At 35.1% G+C, this 18,494-nt stretch overlaps 1 protein-coding gene across 1 annotated transcript in view; it reads right to left on the reverse strand.

The window, feature by feature from the left end:
- Positions 1-18,494, reverse strand: part of SLC4A10 (solute carrier family 4 member 10) — a 223,931-nt gene that overhangs the window by 93,331 nt on the left and 112,106 nt on the right. The window contains exons 8-10 of the mRNA XM_007464496.1: positions 15,954-16,111; positions 12,842-12,929; positions 8,125-8,271 (exon numbers count right to left, since the gene is read on the reverse strand). Of these exons, the coding sequence (XP_007464558.1) occupies positions 8,125-8,271; positions 12,842-12,929; positions 15,954-16,111 (393 nt within the window). The remainder of the gene's footprint in view (positions 1-8,124; positions 8,272-12,841; positions 12,930-15,953; positions 16,112-18,494) is intronic.

Consider the following 18,494-nt stretch of genomic DNA (forward strand, 5'->3'; position numbering starts at 1 on the left):
AGCAGGAATCTTCCTCTTCTCCTGCGGGAAGTTTTTTTGTTTTGTTTTTGGTTTTGAATTTCAGGTGCTAGTTGTAAATAACAAAAACCATTTTTTTTCCCCTTGAGGCAATAATACGCAGAGTGGTTAAGAACCCAGGCTCTGTTACTTGTTTGTTATATGCCCTCTAGAAAGTTATCTAGCCACCTAAAGCCTAAGTTCCCTCCTCCTTTTACTGGTGATAATAACAGTACCTATCAGTATGGTTGAGAGAATGAAGTAAGGTGATGAACATTAATTCATTCTTTCAACTAATATTTATTGAGTGCCTAGTGTGTGCCATTCATTTTTATGGGATGCTATAGATGTAAAGGTGAGCAAGAAAAAGCATTATGTTAGTGGAGACAAACAATAAACCTACAATGTCAGGTAGAGATAGAGATACAAAGAAAATAAAGTAAGAGATGGGGACAGAGCGAGACCAGGTTTAAGATAGGTCGAGGTGAAGAGGTGTTAGTGGTGTTATATCCCTGGCCTAGTTCAACTGTTCAATAAGCATTAACTGTTATCATTAGCTATTTTTAAAATATATTTCCCTCTCTGATCCTGACTCAGATCTTCCTACCCAAGCTTCTTTCCAACACAAAGCGATCCAAAAGACTATTGCAAAAGGAAGCTTCTAATTGAGCCAATGACAAATTAACTGAGGTTATGTAAGTGCTGTTTCCCCATAGGTCTATTCCGCCCACTTTTGTCAGTGACAGAGAGTTTAAAAAATCAGAAAATCCTACCTACTGGTGATCTTGGAGCACACCAATGTGTTCAAAAGTGCTTAAAAGGACATTAAAAAAATTTTAATGGTGAAATTAAACTTTTTACTTGACTGCCATTCCAAAATAGTGTAAACATGTTCTTTGTGTTTAAACATGGACAAGTGTGAATTATCAAATGATCTTATTACAATGGGACATTTAGATAAAATGGTACAGAGTTAAAACATGACAAAAATACATTTTCAAATGCACAAAATATAGGAAAGTTCATTGCCTAATATTTTGCAATTTCCTGGGTATATAAATAGATACAATGAATTGAAGTTCAAAGATAAAAGAGAGTATGTCTGTCAACTGATGAAGGAACTGCCTTTACAGGTAAATTAACTATCATACATCAGTAAAGGGCTGTGATAGTGGCCCTCAGTACCCTCAATACCCAATAATCGCCTAGGGAAAGACTTCTTAGCAAGCCTCAGAAGGCAAGTGATATTTGTTCTTCTGGGGAATTATCTCTGACTGCATAAATTAATTCATTGTTTTACAGTGGGAAGAGCTATACACTGATAAGGCAAGTGATAAGCCATGAAAGATATTTGTCATGCTAAAGTAACAATTTTCTCAAGGAGTGGTCATCTTCTAGTAAGGCAAAAAGGTTTTTGAAAAAAGAATTGTGTATGTATAGTACCAATGAATATTCCGAGGAAAATATAGGAAATTTTTGTTTGTTTGTTTTTCAGAGTTTTTTTTTTTTTTTTTTTTTGGCCAAGCCGCACAGCCTGAAGGATCTTAGTTCACCGACCAGGGACCACGGGCCATGGCAGTGAATGCGCCGAGTCCTAACCACTGGACTGCTAGGGAATTCCCCAGACATTTTAAGTAAAATCAATAGGTGAGTAGATATTTGACTAGGCAAATTAAACAATTTATTAATTCAGTCAACAAACACTTATTGGGAGCCAATTTGTGTCAGGTTCTAGGCTGCACCACTGTATACCTGGGGAAAAATCAGGCCTATGGAGCTTATGTTCTAATGGGGAAGGCAAACAGTAAACAAGTAAACATGTAAGTAAATTAATTCTATAGTGTGTTAAAAAGATTATAAACCAGGGAGAGTTTGGGATTAAAATATACACACTACTATATATAAAATGGATAACCAACAAGGACCCACTGTATAGCACAGGGAACTATACTCAATACCTTGTAATAACCTATAATGGAAAAGAATCTAAAAAAGAATATATGTGTGTGTGTGTGTGTGTGTGTGTGTGTGTGTGTGTATAAATAACTGAATCACTTTGTTATACATCTGAAACTAACACAAGTTTGAAATCAACTATATTTCAATAAAAATTTAAAATAGGGCTTCCCTGGTGGTGCAGTGGTAAAGAATCCGCCTGCCAATGCAGGGGACACAGTTTCAAGCCCTGGTCCTGGAAGATCCCATATGCCGCGGAGCAACTAAGCCCGTGCGCCACAACTACTGAGCCTGCGCTCTAGAGCCCGCAAACCACAACTACTGAAGCCCGCGTGCCTAGAGCCCGTGCTCCGCAACAAGAGAAGCCAACGCAATGTGAAGCCTGCGCACCGCAACGAAGAGTAGCCCCCGCTCACCGCAACGAGAGAAAGCCTGAGTGCAGCAACAAAGACCCAACGCAGCCAAAAATAAAACATAAATAAATTTTTTAAAAAGATGTCTTAAAATTTTTTTTTAATAAATAAGTAAATAAATAAATAAAATTTGTTTCCAAGTTTCTTCTGGTATCTCCAACCTGAATTATTAGAAAGAAACGTTGAACAGATCTGCTTCTTCCTTTTGGGGATTGAGAGAGGTTTGGTGGATTTAATAAGATCCTTGAGATGTCCATATTTATGTAGCATTATGTACATGCCAGATTCTAGAGAGAGATATGGTAACAAATGGTTTTTTTCAAATGCAGAATATATAATAAAGAAAAAATAAAGAAATAAAAACTATGGAAAAGTACAAATTTAGAGCAGACTAAAGGGGGGTGTGAGGTATAGGGAGTAGGAACTGGGAATTACAAATGGAACGTCATTAGAGAAAAACTTGAGGGAGTCAAGAGAATTAGCCATAGAATAACTGGGGAACATCCAGGCAAAGAACAGCCAGTGGGATAGACTTAAGGCAGGAGTGTGGCTGCAGGGTTTGAAGAACAAGGAGGAGGGAGGCCAAGGAGAGGAGTGAGCAAGAAAGAGACAGGAGACGACTGAGAGGTGAAGGGAAGCCAGACTCTATAGGTTTAGTAGAACGTGGTATGTATTTGGCTTTTATTCTCAATGAAATGAGGCGCTTTTGCAGGATTTTAAGGAAAGGAGTAGCATGACCTAACGCTCTGGCTGCTGTGTTGAGAACAGATTCTAGGGGCCAAGGGTAGAAACAAGGAGACTGGTTAGGAGGCTATTTCAGTAATCCAGGAGAAAGATGGTGGTAGCTTGAACTAGGAGGGTGGCAGTGGCAACAGCAAGAAATCATATAATTCTGGATAAATATTGAAGGCAATGCCAGGAGTATTTCCTGGCAGAATTGAAGTCAGTTATAAGAGAGAAGAATAAAAGTTTCTAGTTTGGTCAATTGTAAGTATGGAGTTAACACTTATTGAGATGGGAAGGTACAGATAGAACAGATTTTGAGAAAAGATCAGAGTTTCTTATATTCTTCAGGAAACATTATATTGCCTTTTATAATATAAATGCAAAGATGTATATAGGTACAGAAATAATACAATCTATAATTCAGTTCCAACTTTGGCATGTTGAATTTTAGATATCTAAAAGACACCCAAGTAGAGACACAAGATAGGCATTTGGATAAGCAACTTGCAAGTGCAAGGTGAAAAATAAATTTGGGAGAGGATTTAAAGCCATAAGATTGGATGATATTACCAAGAGAATGAGTGTAGAGGAGAGAAGGACTGAGCCCTGCATCACTTCAATATAAAGAAATCAGAGAGAAGAGGGGGAACCAGCAAATGAAACTGAGGAGTCACCAGTGAGGTATAAAGAAAACCAAGAGTGTGGGGTTTTGGAAGCCAAAGAAAAGAAAATATATCAAGGAAAAGGGAGTCATCAATTCTGTCAAAGGCTGCTGATTGATAGGCTAAATAAAATATAGACTGAAAATTGACCTTGGAATTTAGCATTGTGGAGGTCTTTGGCGACCTTCATGTAAGTAAATTTTAGTAAAGTGATGGGGGCAAATAAATGCCTTATGGAGGTAGGTTTAAGAGAGAATTGAAGGATAAAAAAGAATGAAATCTTGCTATTTGCAACAACATGCATGGACCTAGAGGATATGATGGTAAGTGAAATAAGTCACACAAAGACAAATACTCATACAACCTCATTGATATGTGGAATCTAGAAAACAAAGCAAACAAACAAACAAAACAAAAACAGGCATAGACGCAGAGAACAAATGGGCGGTTGCCAGAGGGGAGGAGGTGTGGGGATGGGTGAAATAGGTGAAGGGAATTAAGAGGTACAAACTTCTAGTTAGAAAGTAAATAGGTCATGGGGATGTATTACACAGCATAAGAATGTTGTCAATAACACTGTGATAATTTTATACGGGGACAGATAGTTATTAGACTTACTGTGGTGATCACTTCGTAATATACTTAAATATCGAATCACTATGTTGTATGCCTGAAACTAACATAATATTGTACTTCAACTATATTTCAATTAAAAAATGAGAGAACTGGAGGAGAGGAATTGCAGGCAGATAGTACAGAGGACTCTTCTGTTGCATTGGGTTATAGAAGGGAACAAAGAAATGGATGAGTAGCTGGCAGTGATAGTGGCATTGAGAATTCTTTTTTTAAGATTTACAAATTAACAATGTTGTTTGCTAATAAAAATGATATAATACAGAACAAAAGACCTGATGATACAGGGGAGAAAGAGGAGGATTGGGGAGTAATGTTTTTGAGTAGGCATGAAGAGATGGGATCTACTGCACAGATAGAAGGCTGACTTTGGATAATTCAACAATAGTAGTATATGGGAAGGCAGAGAATGTAGCTGCTGGCAGTAGATAAATATGGTTTTGGGAATCTACAGAAGTTCTCTTTTGATTATTTTAATTTTCTTAGGGAAGCAGGAAGCAAGTCAACATCTGAAAGTCAGAAAGCATGTGCTGAAGGTTTGAGGAGAGAAAACAGGTGTGAGATAATAATGTAGAGAATGGATTGAACTTGGGAAGTAGAGTATAATGAACTTGTAATATAAAGGGCCTACCTGAGGTATGTGGTCATGAATTATATGAGATTAGTCAATGTAGTTGTATGTTTTCCTTCAGCCACTCTCAGCTGCATCAATGGAGGTATAGACCAAAGAACCGAATTCACACAGTGTTGTGGTTTTGACAAGCAAGTAAATGGCATGAGAGAAAAGCAAGGAAGTCGAGGGTATACACAAGGGAGTGATTATAATGACTGACACAATGTTCTAACAGTATTTTCAAGGGTATCCCTTGAGGTGACTGTTTATTCTTCTCTTAACTGAAAGTAAAAAGTATTTAAAACTACTGTGATTTGCACATTCTGGAAGAATAAAAACCATGGAGATTATCCCATGGAGGAAAATATTATTTGAATGAATAGGAAGTCAGAGTGCTTAATTTATTTCAGTTCATTTTAATCAAAGAAAACATAGTTTCATAGTATCTATTATTCAATTCCAACATACATTTAAAAAATACTAATGTAAAGAAACAGTGTATCTAATTCAAACTCATTATATAAAATTGTGTTGTCTAACATTATAGTAACTAACTACACGTGGTTATTTAAATTTAAGTTAATTAAAATTAAAAATTCAGTTCCTCAGTTGCAGTAGCCAAATTTCTAGTGCTCAGTAGTGGCTTGGCTTATTAGATAGCATAGATATAGAATATTTCTATCATTGCAGAAAGTTCTGTTGGACACACTGATATAGAACACCAGTACAGAAAGGTTATGGCATCTGTTTAAGATCATACAAATAGATAATAGCAGAACCCAGGTGCCTTGATTCTTAATTCAATGTTCCTTCTACTACTGCCTCTCAATACCCAGAATCCAACAATTAATCCTGGTTTTAAAGTCTCATAAAATTAATTTTGAAAATACAAAGCTCCCATGCCTCCACTTGCCTCAAAAACATCATTTCTCAAAGGGAAGGTGCTTTCAAAAATGCTCGACTTTAGGGCTTCCGTAGTGGTGCAGTGGTAAAGAATCCGCCTGCCAATGCAGGGGACAGGGGTTCAAGCCCTGGTCGGGGAAGATCCCACATGCCACGGAGCGACTAAGCCCGTGCGCCACAACTACTAAGCCTGCGAGCCACAACTACTGAGCCCATGTGCCACAACTACTGAAGTCCGTGTGTCTAGAGCCCATGCTCTGCAACAAGAGAAGCCACCGCAATGAGAAGCCAGCGCACCGCAACGAAGAGTAGCCCCTGCTTGCTGCAACTAGAGAAAGCCCGCACGCAGCAATGAAGACCCAACGCAGCCAAAAATAAAATAAATAACTTTTAAAAAAAATGCTTGACTTTAGTTTTAATGTTTGAAAAGCAAATTGGTGTTAACAAGTGACTTTTAAGGTCTCATATTCAACATATTAGTATTTTCACTAAATTTTTCCGAATAACATCAATTAAAGAGATTCTTTCTTATTACTTCAAGAAGCATTATACTGCCTTTGCAAATACTGTAAGTGCAAAGGTGTATGCAAGTACAAAAATAAGACCATCTAAACCCTTAAAATTACTCTTTAAGCAACTTACTTTATTTTAGTAGTAGATCAACTGAAATGGTTAAGTAGTACACCTGCTGATTTACCCACCTCTGGCTAACCAGAAAAGCTTCTATGTCTAGAGCTGGGTCAATTAGGCCATCTGTTACTTCAACTAAGGCAGCACAGTCAACTACTAAGGCAGCTGGACTCCACAGGCACAAGAGCCAAAGGCAAGGCTTGGGTAGATGACAGCAGAGAGAGTTGGAGGAGGCAGATTCAAAAGGAATAGAGATGGCAATATGAGTGGGCTTAAGACATTTGGCCACCACTCTCAACAAAGACATGCCTGCTATAAGAATCTCATCCCAAACAACAGCAATGGTCTTTATTTCTATTTTTCTGCATTGTATAACAAATAAAATGCACATTCGATTTTTATAGGGAGAATTTTTACAGTTTTCACACCATATGCCCACACAAAAGTAATAGAAACAAAAGAATTATTTTAAAAAATTCTTCAAATCATAAATGTGATTAGCAAACAGGGAGTTTTCCATGCAATATGACTAAACCATGCCTTTGAATTTTCCTAACACTTGCCAATTTCAAAGTGATGTATCAGAATATGGAAAGACAGTAATGAGCTTTTTCTCAAGCATATTTTCTATTTTTATTAAAATTTCAATTTTCCTCCAGTATAGTATGTTTTAAGGTGGGTCTAAAATCTTTCTAGGCATATGGGACTGTCATTTAGTAGAATATCATCAATACACCAAATCTGTGTTGAATAGGAAGAAGGAAGATTTTACAACTTCATATCCCTGCCTTTCTAGAGATTTATTAGGTTCTGGCACCAATTCAAATGTGGTGGGAAATTTAACTCATTTCTGACACTATTTACCCAGAGATAGCATCGGATTCCACAGGTCGAGGGCTCAGTCCTGCAAGACTGCCCACCAATCAGACCCCATTTCAGGTTGTTGCTGGTGCTTCCAATCAACTGGCTATAAATCTGAGGGTTCCCATGAACCCCTTCTCAGGTTCAACTAATTTGCTAGAGTGGCTCATAGAAGTCAGAGAAACATTTTATTTACTTGATCACCAGTTTTATTACAAAAGGATATAACTCCGGAACAGCCAGATGTAAGAGATGCATAGGACAAGGCACGGGGAAAGGTCAAGGAACTTCCATACCCTCTGCAGGCACACCAATCTTCCCAATCTCTGTGTGTTCACCAACCCCGAAGCTCTCTGAACCCTGTCCCTTTGGGGTTTTGTGGAGGCTTCATTACACAGCCATGATTGATTAAACCAATGGCCATTGGTGATTGAACTCAAACTCTAGCCCCTCTCACCTCCGTGGAGGTAACCTCCAGGGAGTAACCTCATTAACATAACAAAAGACATCTTTGTTGCTTTCATCACTTAGAAAATTCCAAGCATTTCAGGAGCTCTGTGTCAGAAATAGGGACAAAGACCAGATATATGTTTCATATTATAAATCACAGTATCACAGAAGTTATAATTTAAATCATTTGAATCTTTGGATTGGTTATACTATTTTAGTACATATATTTAAAGCACAACAAAATGATGGTAGTCTTAAGAGTATTTTTGTATATACATACCTGGGAAGGAACATTTTTGGGAGGCTCTATTCGAATGCTTGGATCCCATTCTCCAGGAGGGAGAACAGTAACCTGATCCAGAAATTCATCAATTCCTGATACCAAGTCGTTACGATCTTTAGCTTTGTAAGCAACATCATGAAATACCTAAAGAAGGAAAATAATCATTAATAGATAAAAAACAATTATAAAATCTTAATGTGTTCTTTATTTTCATCTCCCAGTTAGCTCACATGTGATTATAACAATTTGAATAAGAAGCTCTAACTAAAGAAGTTTTTAGTGTAAAATATTATAGCTTAGTTTATTCTATGATTGCACACACTTATTTTTTCTTAGAATGCTAGGTGAATGTTGAAATTTCTGGTGACAAGAGTAAGAGAAGGGAAAGGAGGATAGACGGAAGCTCATTAAACTAGAATTAATGATTCAAGTTTGGCAAACATTGTTTAAATATGTGTAAATCAAACTTCCTGAAAGAAGCCCTTGCTTTAAAATAGAGATAAAAATTTATAGAATATATTAGAAATTTTAACAATATTTATACCATGGCATAAACTAATGCTAACCATTGAATAAATGATGGACTAATCAATAAATGATAATAAGCCAGGTAATTACATAAAAGTGAAATTGGATCTTTACCCACATCGCACAAAAAAGCAATTCTAGGTATTAAAAACTTAAATATGAGAGTTAAAGTATTAAACTCATTGGACAGAATATAGAAGGATATATTTATTACCTCAGGGTAAGCAATAATACAAACCTCAAAGATTTAGTGTCAAAACAAAGCACACAATTTTTGCTGTTCTTCAAGGAAAAACAAAAGAGGTGTTCAATAATGTCAAATGCCAGTAAGAGATCAAGTGACATGAGTACTGAACACAGGATAGTATATTTCGTACATGGTGACCTTACAGAAAGCAGTTTCAGTAGAGTGGTAGTGACAAAAATCATACTGTAACACACTGAGATAAATGAAGTTATGATATTCAGGACCAAGTAGAGATCAGTCTTTCAAAACTGTTGAGATTCAGATTCATTCAACATTTCAGTGGTACATGCTATGTTAAGGAGTAAGAAATTTTAAGGATGGGAAAAACCTGGACTTTTATTTCATATGTATTTCTTAAGTAGCTACTATATGTTGGGCATGTTTGCTAATTGAACAGAACAAGTCACTGTTGACTTAAGAGCTAGGTGATAGAGAAAATTGTTGGTGCAAAAATCCAAAACAACAAAAGGAAAAATAATCCCTTGATTTTGCTTTGGCTTTTGTTTTTATAAAACTATGTTATTTATGTTAATATACAATGACTTTACTATTATTTTAAAATAAATTCACAAATACACATTTTAAAATTCTCAGTTTTCAGTTCTCTTATGATAAATATCAGCATACTTATCTATATAAACAAAAGCTCTTTGGAATGCTTAATAATTTTTAAGACTATATAAAAGGATTAATAAATTGGTAGTAGCGCCAATAAACAAAATCATATGATTTATTTCTAGTAATGCTCAACAGGAAGGAAGAAAATAGATTACACTAACTCAAGATAAGGTGTTGCTAGGATGACTAGAACATTCAGTCATTAATTCGTTTAAAAAAAAATTTACTGAACCCTGACTGAGGGCCAGACACTACGTTAAGTTTGAAGATACAAAAGGAAAAGACAGTCTACCTACAAGAAGTTCCTGGTACAGAGAGAAAAAGAACAAACAGAGCTTAGTCAACAAATATTTATTTGAGCACCTGACAAAATCAGGGAACAAAAATGAATATTAAGTGGTAACTGCTCTCATGGAATTTACAGCTTAATAGGGCACTACAATTCACCATTTTCTTAACTGAAGTAAACTGTAAGAATCAACATACGGAATCTTATTCTTTTTTTTTTTTTTTTTTTTGGGTAAATAGATTGTGTTGAACCACTGATTTTCCACAGCTAAAGTTACCTTAATTAATACTTCACTATAAATGTTCATTTAAAATTAGACTCATTTAGTATCTCTGACTAGCACTTAAACAAGAGCTTAACATGATGTGACTACCCACTGGACTCCTCTTTCATCATCTTTTTTTTTTTTTCGGTACGCGGGCCTCTCACTGTTGTGGCCTCTCCCGCTGTGGGGCACAGGCTCCAGACGCGCAGGCTCAGCGGCCATGGCTCACGGGCCCAGCTGCTCCGTGGCATGTGGGATCTTCCCAGACCGCGGCACGAACCCGTGTCCCCGGCATCGGCAGACGGACTCTCAACCACTGCGCCACCAGGGAAGCCCTAAATCTTATTCTTAATGAGTATAATTGTTCAATGTATTTCAAAGCAGTTATATAAGCAGAATAATTTCTCCACCTGGGCTTTGAACAATAAAAACTTTTTTTCTCTTTTAAAAGTATTTAAACATTTTTTTTAATATTCAATGAATGCACTATCATAATTTAAATGTCCTATTATAATTAACAGCTCTCATTTTTGGAGTAACTTTCTGGCTGAGTTTCTGCTTCTCTATCCCACTGCTCACAGAGAGTTAAACAAATTGCCCCAAAGCTAAGCTCTAAACTTTCAAGTCTAAAGGATTCATGTTTGAGCCTTCATTCAAGAGCTTATGCTTGTTCTCAAATTAGGTAGTTCTCATTTACCAAGGAAATAGATGGAAGTCCTTTCTCTGCTCTCATTCTAAATCTAAAATTTTAAAACCATGCATGTTTCTCCGCCGTTCTATGTCTACTTGATTAGTCAATAACTTTGGAATTGACTTTTTTCTTTTGAGAAAATCTTGACCCCTAATTGGGGAAAGGAAGTATTAGGAAGAGAGATAACTTGAGTATTTATGCACAATATGCTCCTCTCACCACATAAGATGTCCCATGCCCCAGAGATATCTCAATGTAATATCTTAATGTCTTAGATGTGGAAACATAATATACCATGAAACATATGTGCATGAAAGTGACAGTAGTTAAATTATGACACAGTGCCATTTATTTTTCAATACTGTAAAAACTGCAAAATATTAATCAATATGGAAACACTAAAAGTAAATATACTGTCAGTGCCTTCTTATAGAGAGCTCTACTAGAACAGGTTTGTGGAACTCATGCAGCCCTTTTGTCACTCTCCTGTCTTCTCCCAGATTTCCTCAACAGAATATGTTACTCTTTATAGTAGGCTAAGTAGTGTCTTCTCAAAATATGTGTCCACCTGAACTTCAGAAAGCGATCTTATTTGGAATAAGGGTCTTCGCAGATGTAATTAAGGATCTCAAGATGAGATCATCCTGGATTAGGGTGGGCCCTACATCTAATGACATGTGTCCTTATAAGAGACATAAGAGACAGAAAAGGAGAAGACACACAGAAACAGAGGGGAGAAGGCCACGTGAAGACAAAGGCAGAGACTGGAATTTTGCTGCCACAAGCCATGGAATGACAGGAGCCACCAGAAGCTGGAGAGACAGGGAAAGACTTTCCCCCAGAGGCTCCAGAGAGAATGTAGCCCTGCTGACATTTTGACTTCAGACTTCTGGCCCCCCAAAATATGAAAAAATAAATTACTTTTGTTTTAATTACCCAGTTTGTGGTAATTTTTTATGCATAGGAAACTAATACACTCATTTAAGTTGGTTCTTTCTGAAACAGATGAAAAAAAATGTTTCTCTTCTAGCTTTTGGTTTCCTATGTGTAAATATCAATAACTAATTCATATAAAACCAATAAACATAATTTGAACAGATACAATAGAAGAATTTATATTGAACCCCAAACACAAGTTCAAATTTTCAGATTTCATAAAACTAGGAAAAGTTATATGTAATACTAATTAGCTCTTTTCAAAGATTTCACGTATCAGAAGCCATGTATTTCAATAAATAAATTATTAAATTATTTGGATGATATTCTAGAAATGTATAATCTCTTTGTTATTTACGACTGACTTTTGAATTTATGTCCCGTCTGTGATTTTTGCAGATGCTCTTCTTTTACAGTAAAAACAATAAAATAATAAAATCAGATTTTCATAACATGCTGTAGAATCCAAGAAACCAGTTATATGATACTACTTTTTATGTTTAGTTTTATGATCTTACATTTTTGAGACATATATCTCTTTGACAAGCTGATGAAAGCTTTTTCCATTCCAAGAAAACTACACACAAATTTTTGTACATAGAGAAATTTGTGGGCTGTATCAGAGATCACAGGCCTTTTGAAATCTTTAGCTCCTCTGATGGTTAAAAGACTCCCAGGTTAAAAACATCTACATTTAGGCAATTATAAAGAGAGTTGATAGACGTTGCATGGCTTTTGGTGTCATGTATACTATTCAGATAAACTGACATTGTATTTGTTTTTTTGTTTTTTTTGAGACCTTAAAATTATTTTGCCCCAAACAAGACCTGCAGTGATATTTACAATGGTGATCACTTTGGCAACACATATGCTACAAGGGGAATATTAATAAATACATTCTCAATGTCACTAAATAACAAATTTTCTTTAGAGTATGAGGTTTTAAAATGTTCATGTGTGTGAATTTATTACCCCTTTTGAACAAATTTTTCCAGAGGAAATTTTATAGTACAAGCATTTAAAAGAAGGGGAATTCAATACAGAGAAATTTGATTCACAGCAAACTGTCATGAATACAGAACTCCAAAAGTCAGGTGTACCTAGTAAAGGGAAATGTTCCCAATGAACTTGAATAAATACCTCATCTGTCATTAGGGTTGCAATTGATCTGCCAATCTCATGGTACTGTTGCCCCTTTCCCAGGGGTCCCAGAAGAATGAACAAAAATCTGTAATTAAGAAGAAAAAAACCACAAATGTTTCAAGGTAGAAATAAAAAATAATTTTAGTAGTACAGAATCACTCATCTCAAAGGAATTACTGAAGATAGGGATTTCGATGTAAAATAGTTCCATATTTTTTCCACAGGTTATTATTACAGGTTTTGAAATATTTTATGATGTTTCAAAATGACTCATGCTTGAGATCCTTGAGCAATTGGAATCGTGGTTATTTTGCTCTGTTTCCTTCATTTAGTTACCTATTATGCCCACACAGTTGTTAGTGTGAATTTTTAGTATTCTTAATCCTTAGGGGAGAAAGTTGAGAAAAGTAAAATCTGATTAAACCTTTCTGAATTGTAAGAAAGAGAACTCACTGATATGTAAATTGTAGAATTAGGTAGAAGAGGAAAAAGGTAATACAGTAGTATAAACAATGAAAGAACATAGGGTCAAAAAAGCAGTAGGTGTATGTAAATTTACATTAAATAGAAAAAATGATTGCCGGGAATCAAAGATCAGTTAGGATAAAAAAAAAAAGAACCTATTAATTCCAATGCTGCAGGAATAAAAGTAGCAGCTGAACTGTGATATTCCATCTCAATTAGGTTGAAAGTCTAGCAAATACATCATCACAACTGGAGCTTTTGAGAAATCAACATGTGTTTTAACTTTGGAGGACCAGTAATTGTCTTATCTCTGAAAAGGTCAATGCTCCAGGGAAATTGTGAGAATTTTAAGATGACCTATATTCTGTAATATAACTCTACAGTATTTATTTGTTAAATGGTTCTTGCTCTTAAGTGTGAAGACTAATGGCTTTTTTAGGTGTTACAATTCTACCTTTCATTTAGTTATAAACTTTAGAGATTGTACATGTTTTTACATGATGCATATATTACACAGTCTTAGAGGATGTGACATTAATTTTTTGTGTCAGATGTTACTGAATCCAAGTCAACTTCTGCTGTACAGAAATGTCTACTATACATTTAAAACAGGAATAATTTAGTGTGCTGGCAGATGCTTTATCAAGTATAGTACTTTCAAGAAATTTCCTAACCTATGTACATCCTGCTACTTTTCAGGTTTCTATTCCATGGGCTATTTATAAAGTCCTAAAATTATTTTCTGACATTTTTACTATGTGTTGCTGTTACATACACGGTGTGCCCTTTTGTCCTCCTAAGAAAGGATAATTAGGAACCTTGAATGGCTTTCTTTATCTGTCTAACTAATCTTCTATTTTTCACCTTTCCAAACTAGTCTAGTCTTTTAAATCTCTCCTCATACAGTGACTCTACTGTGCCCCTAATTTTTCCTCCATTGTTCTGTAGACACATTTTGCTATGTCAGTATGAAATGAGGTCACCTAAACCTTTACAGTTTTCAAAGTGAGGGTATATAACCCCATTATGGCTTTTCTCTACTCTTGGGAATTTTCCTTTTCTTTCCTTTGAAACACAAGAGCTATCATTGTCATAAATATCCATCATTTACTCAGAGTTCATCGGATACCTTCCTAAGTGGTAGAACAAGAATGCACTGATTGGAAGATGCAAAAGAATTTTAATCTACTAAAGTAATACCTCTATGGTTAGTAAGTTTCACATCTTAAATCTGAATCCCAAATTCCCAGAAACTCTGAATAGATTACAGGGTGTAAATAGAAAAATGCAGCCTTAATCATACACTCAGAGGCCACCTTAATGTGCCCAGTTCATCCTTCCCCTTTTTAAATAAAAGTTGGTATGTATCAGAAGTCTCAGTAGCCCTCCAACAGGATGAACAGACACTTCTCTCTATAACCTGAATTGGTAACTAGCTACCTGTCTCAAATCTGTTCTTCCACAGATTCAGGAAGAGGCACTCAAACACTGAATCCCCTTCCAGTCAGCTGAGCTCTAATAAAATGAGGCCTCTCCTGACTAAACTATTCCATATTTTTGGAATATCGTAACCACAATCAAAACACAGAGTGATGTAATCTGCTATGTTTTAAGGCCAAAGGTCCGTAGAAGAAACATTCTACAAACCCAGTTGCCACAGCACCTGAACTTTTCATCAATTTAACTTGGCTAAGGCATTTAGTGTTTGGACGAGGAGGCATATTAACAGCATCTGAAATAATTATAGCATCAAACAAAGGGCAGCAGTCACGTAGGAAATGGGGCCCTACATAGATATGTTTTGCTATGGGAACAGGATCAGAGTGAAAGGCTGTCTATATACAGGAATCGCATTTGATGGAAGGAGAAGGAAAGAAAACAAGGTCCCCTGGAGGAACTGCTAGGAACCTAATGTTCTGTAGACAATATTCTTTTTTTCAATTTGCCCATGGAGAGTCTTATCTCTATAACATAGAGATAAATAATAAACAACAAAATTCAGTTTGTATTGTGGTAAAGTTGTTAGTTTTTATGTACAGCTGAATGAAAAACAAGTTCAGGTAATCAAATTAAATTTGTACTTTTGATTCAGCTTCAACCACAGTAACATGATGCTACTACCAATGATTCTTAAGACTCTATGTATGTGAAGTATACTATGCCTAAGATTGAATCTTATAGTACATTAGATACAGCAGGTAGTATCCTAATGATGGCACTTACATGTACTCTGAGGGCCTACTCAGTCAAGCATAAGTCAGGCCTCGAAAACTTTGATCTTTTTAAGTACGATCACACTCATATACAGGATCCCACAGTCTAATGCAATCTTTGAGAAAAGCCTAATACTTTATCACTTTTCACCAAAATTGTAAGAAAGGATTTATATGGTGATATAGACCAGGGTAGTCAGAGATGAGGAGCATGCCTAAAAGAAAACATAGAAATTTGAGAGGAAGGAGGAAAGGACTGAATAATTGTTAAAGCACTTTTTGCCCTCCTCCACAAACAAGAAGAAACAATAGTTTTGTCGATTACACTTTAGTTTCTAGAAAAAGCTCTCAGAGGAAACTATATTTACACCTTTTTTTCCCACAAATAAATGGCTTAAGAAAAGTGTAAAAGATGCTCTTATACTTTGTACCTGGTTGGGATTGGGACTTCAGCCAGTCCTTGAAGCAGTACAGCTGGAGACAACCTGACAAACGCAACTACAGTTCGATCCAAAAACTCCAATTCCCCAACTAAGATGTTTGAAGCCTCCGCACCTGGAGGAATCTTCTTCATAAAATGCAGATCAACCTGAGATCATCACAAAGTAAAATAAGGTAAATCAAAATTGGAAAAATTTGTTAAATCATATCCTAGCACAGTATTTCACACATGGTAACGCATCAATAAACATAGTTTAAATAAATATTGCTTATATAAATATAGTTTAAATAAATGTAAAAATAGTTAAACATCTTACTTGCCCTTTGAAAAAAAAACTTTTTTCTTCTACCTCGTATTTTTCTAATTTGTCATTAATATGTTGAATACTCTAGTTTCTCTATTCAATATTCTTAAAAGATTCTTTTTCAGCATCAGTAATCTTGAAATTTTCATGGAGAAAGGAGGATGTGTTCAATTAAATGAATATACTTTAATCTTAATTTAACTAGCATTTGTCAATAGATTTAAATATTTGCATAGTACATTATCTTAATTCTGTGCACAATACATTTCAATTAATTAATATTCAAAATATGCCTATTTCAAAAGGAATATAATCATGATTATCCTTATAGTATAAATTATGACTTTAACTTTTTCTTAATTGTTCTATATCCTTCACATTCTATACTTGGCTTGATCAATCTTCAATTTTAATCTCTCATCAGAGAATTTAGATATGGCAGAGCAAAGGAAACAAGAATAAAAATGTTAACATTTGGAGTTGCTGAAGAGCCATTGTTGAATTTCTGATATGAAATGTCTGTGACTGAAATGAATGCACACAAAACAAAAGCATCATTAACAAAAAGAAATGCTTGGAGTAAAGGGTGAAGTCTGAAAATGAATGTAAAATATTCTTAAGCATCAATATCAATTTTCATACAGAGAGCCTCAGTGAAAACCAAGCAGTGATTTTCAAGTCAGTTTTACAAGGCCTATTTCTTGTTTCTAATTCATTTGAATGGCTTTTAATGGAAACCTGTTTGCAGGGAGAATAATAGTTTAACTGCTGTAATAATTGTTTTTATGCTCTCATGTTAATGAAATGGGGACCAAAGATAAAAGTGGGAAGAGGAGAGAGAGACAGAGACAGAGAGAAGGAAAAGAAGGAGAAGGAGAAAGAGGGAGAGAGAGGCGGCTGAGGGGGCGAGGAGGAAATGGAGGGGAAGGGAGAGGAAAATTAACAGGAGAAAGAAGAGGAGAGAGGGAGAGAGAGAAGAGCTCTGGCAAATACAATGAGGCCAACAAGACATTTTTTTCGGTCAGATATTTCTTCTGCAAATTTAATGATTTGAGAATATTTTTTCCAAGCAGTTTAAAATGAAAGAAAAATTAAAACTTTTAGGAGGAATACCTTAGGATGTCCATAGCCAGACTTTAGTGACTACATTAAATTTGTTGTTTTCTGAAATCAAGACCACAGCACAGCTATTTAGAAGGTTTATAACTACTTAATTTTCTGTAAGATAAGGGAGCCACAAAACATGAAACCCATTATATGAAGTATACATTTTATCACAAGGATTAAATATAATCCACAATACTTCACTAAAAATATCAAATAGAAGCAATGTTCTATTTAAAGACAAAGAAAAAGATTATAAATTCCAAAGTTTTTAACCTAAAAATTTGCTTCCAAATACAAATTTGTAAGCTCGTAATACCTATACACTATTAGCCCTGTGAGAAAAACATAATAAAGACTTATGGAGATAAGTCTCTCAGAGCCTAAAAAAGTAAACTATTAAGTTTTCCCCCCTAAATAGAAATAACAATTATACAATGTTAATACACTGGAACAAAAGTTAAAATGAGAAAATAGCCTTTTAAGAAGATCTATAATTGATAATCAGTGTGAGTCATATTGGTAATACTTGTCATAACTCTAATGAGAAGTTTAAGTTCAACCTGGAAAACTTTCTGTGAATTCATTTATTTCTTGACAAATGCCATAGCCTTAACTATTAGCGTCTGTACCTCAGGCAGGTGGCAATTACACACATGACTGCTTTAAGATTCAATTTAATTAAATCAAGGAGTACCAGTATGTTAAAATAGCTTAATTTTATAAAAGAAAATACATGGTCCTTACATATTATTTTTTGCATTATACAATACCTAATATATCATTGATTGATATCTGTTACTGAAAAAATGCATTAAATATACTGAATTTAATTTCAGGATTAGCAAATTTATCTTGATTTAAAATGTAATAAATTATAGTTAAATAATATATATCTAGAGTAGTCATTATATTATACTCATTACATTATTCTTAGAGTAGTCATATATTTGGGGGTAATAGATTATATAACATATTATCTAATTATATTATACAATTATATATTATATTATTCCTGGGATAGCCCTGTATATTTGTATTTGTGTTAACATACGATTCTTAAAGAACCTTATTTGGCAACCTAACTTTTAATATAACAAAAGATCACATTTAAGGACCACA

Source organism: Lipotes vexillifer, unplaced genomic scaffold (assembly GCF_000442215.2).
Source record: "Lipotes vexillifer unplaced genomic scaffold, Lipotes_vexillifer_v1.1 scaffold68, whole genome shotgun sequence".
NCBI lineage: Eukaryota > Metazoa > Chordata > Mammalia > Artiodactyla > Lipotidae > Lipotes > Lipotes vexillifer.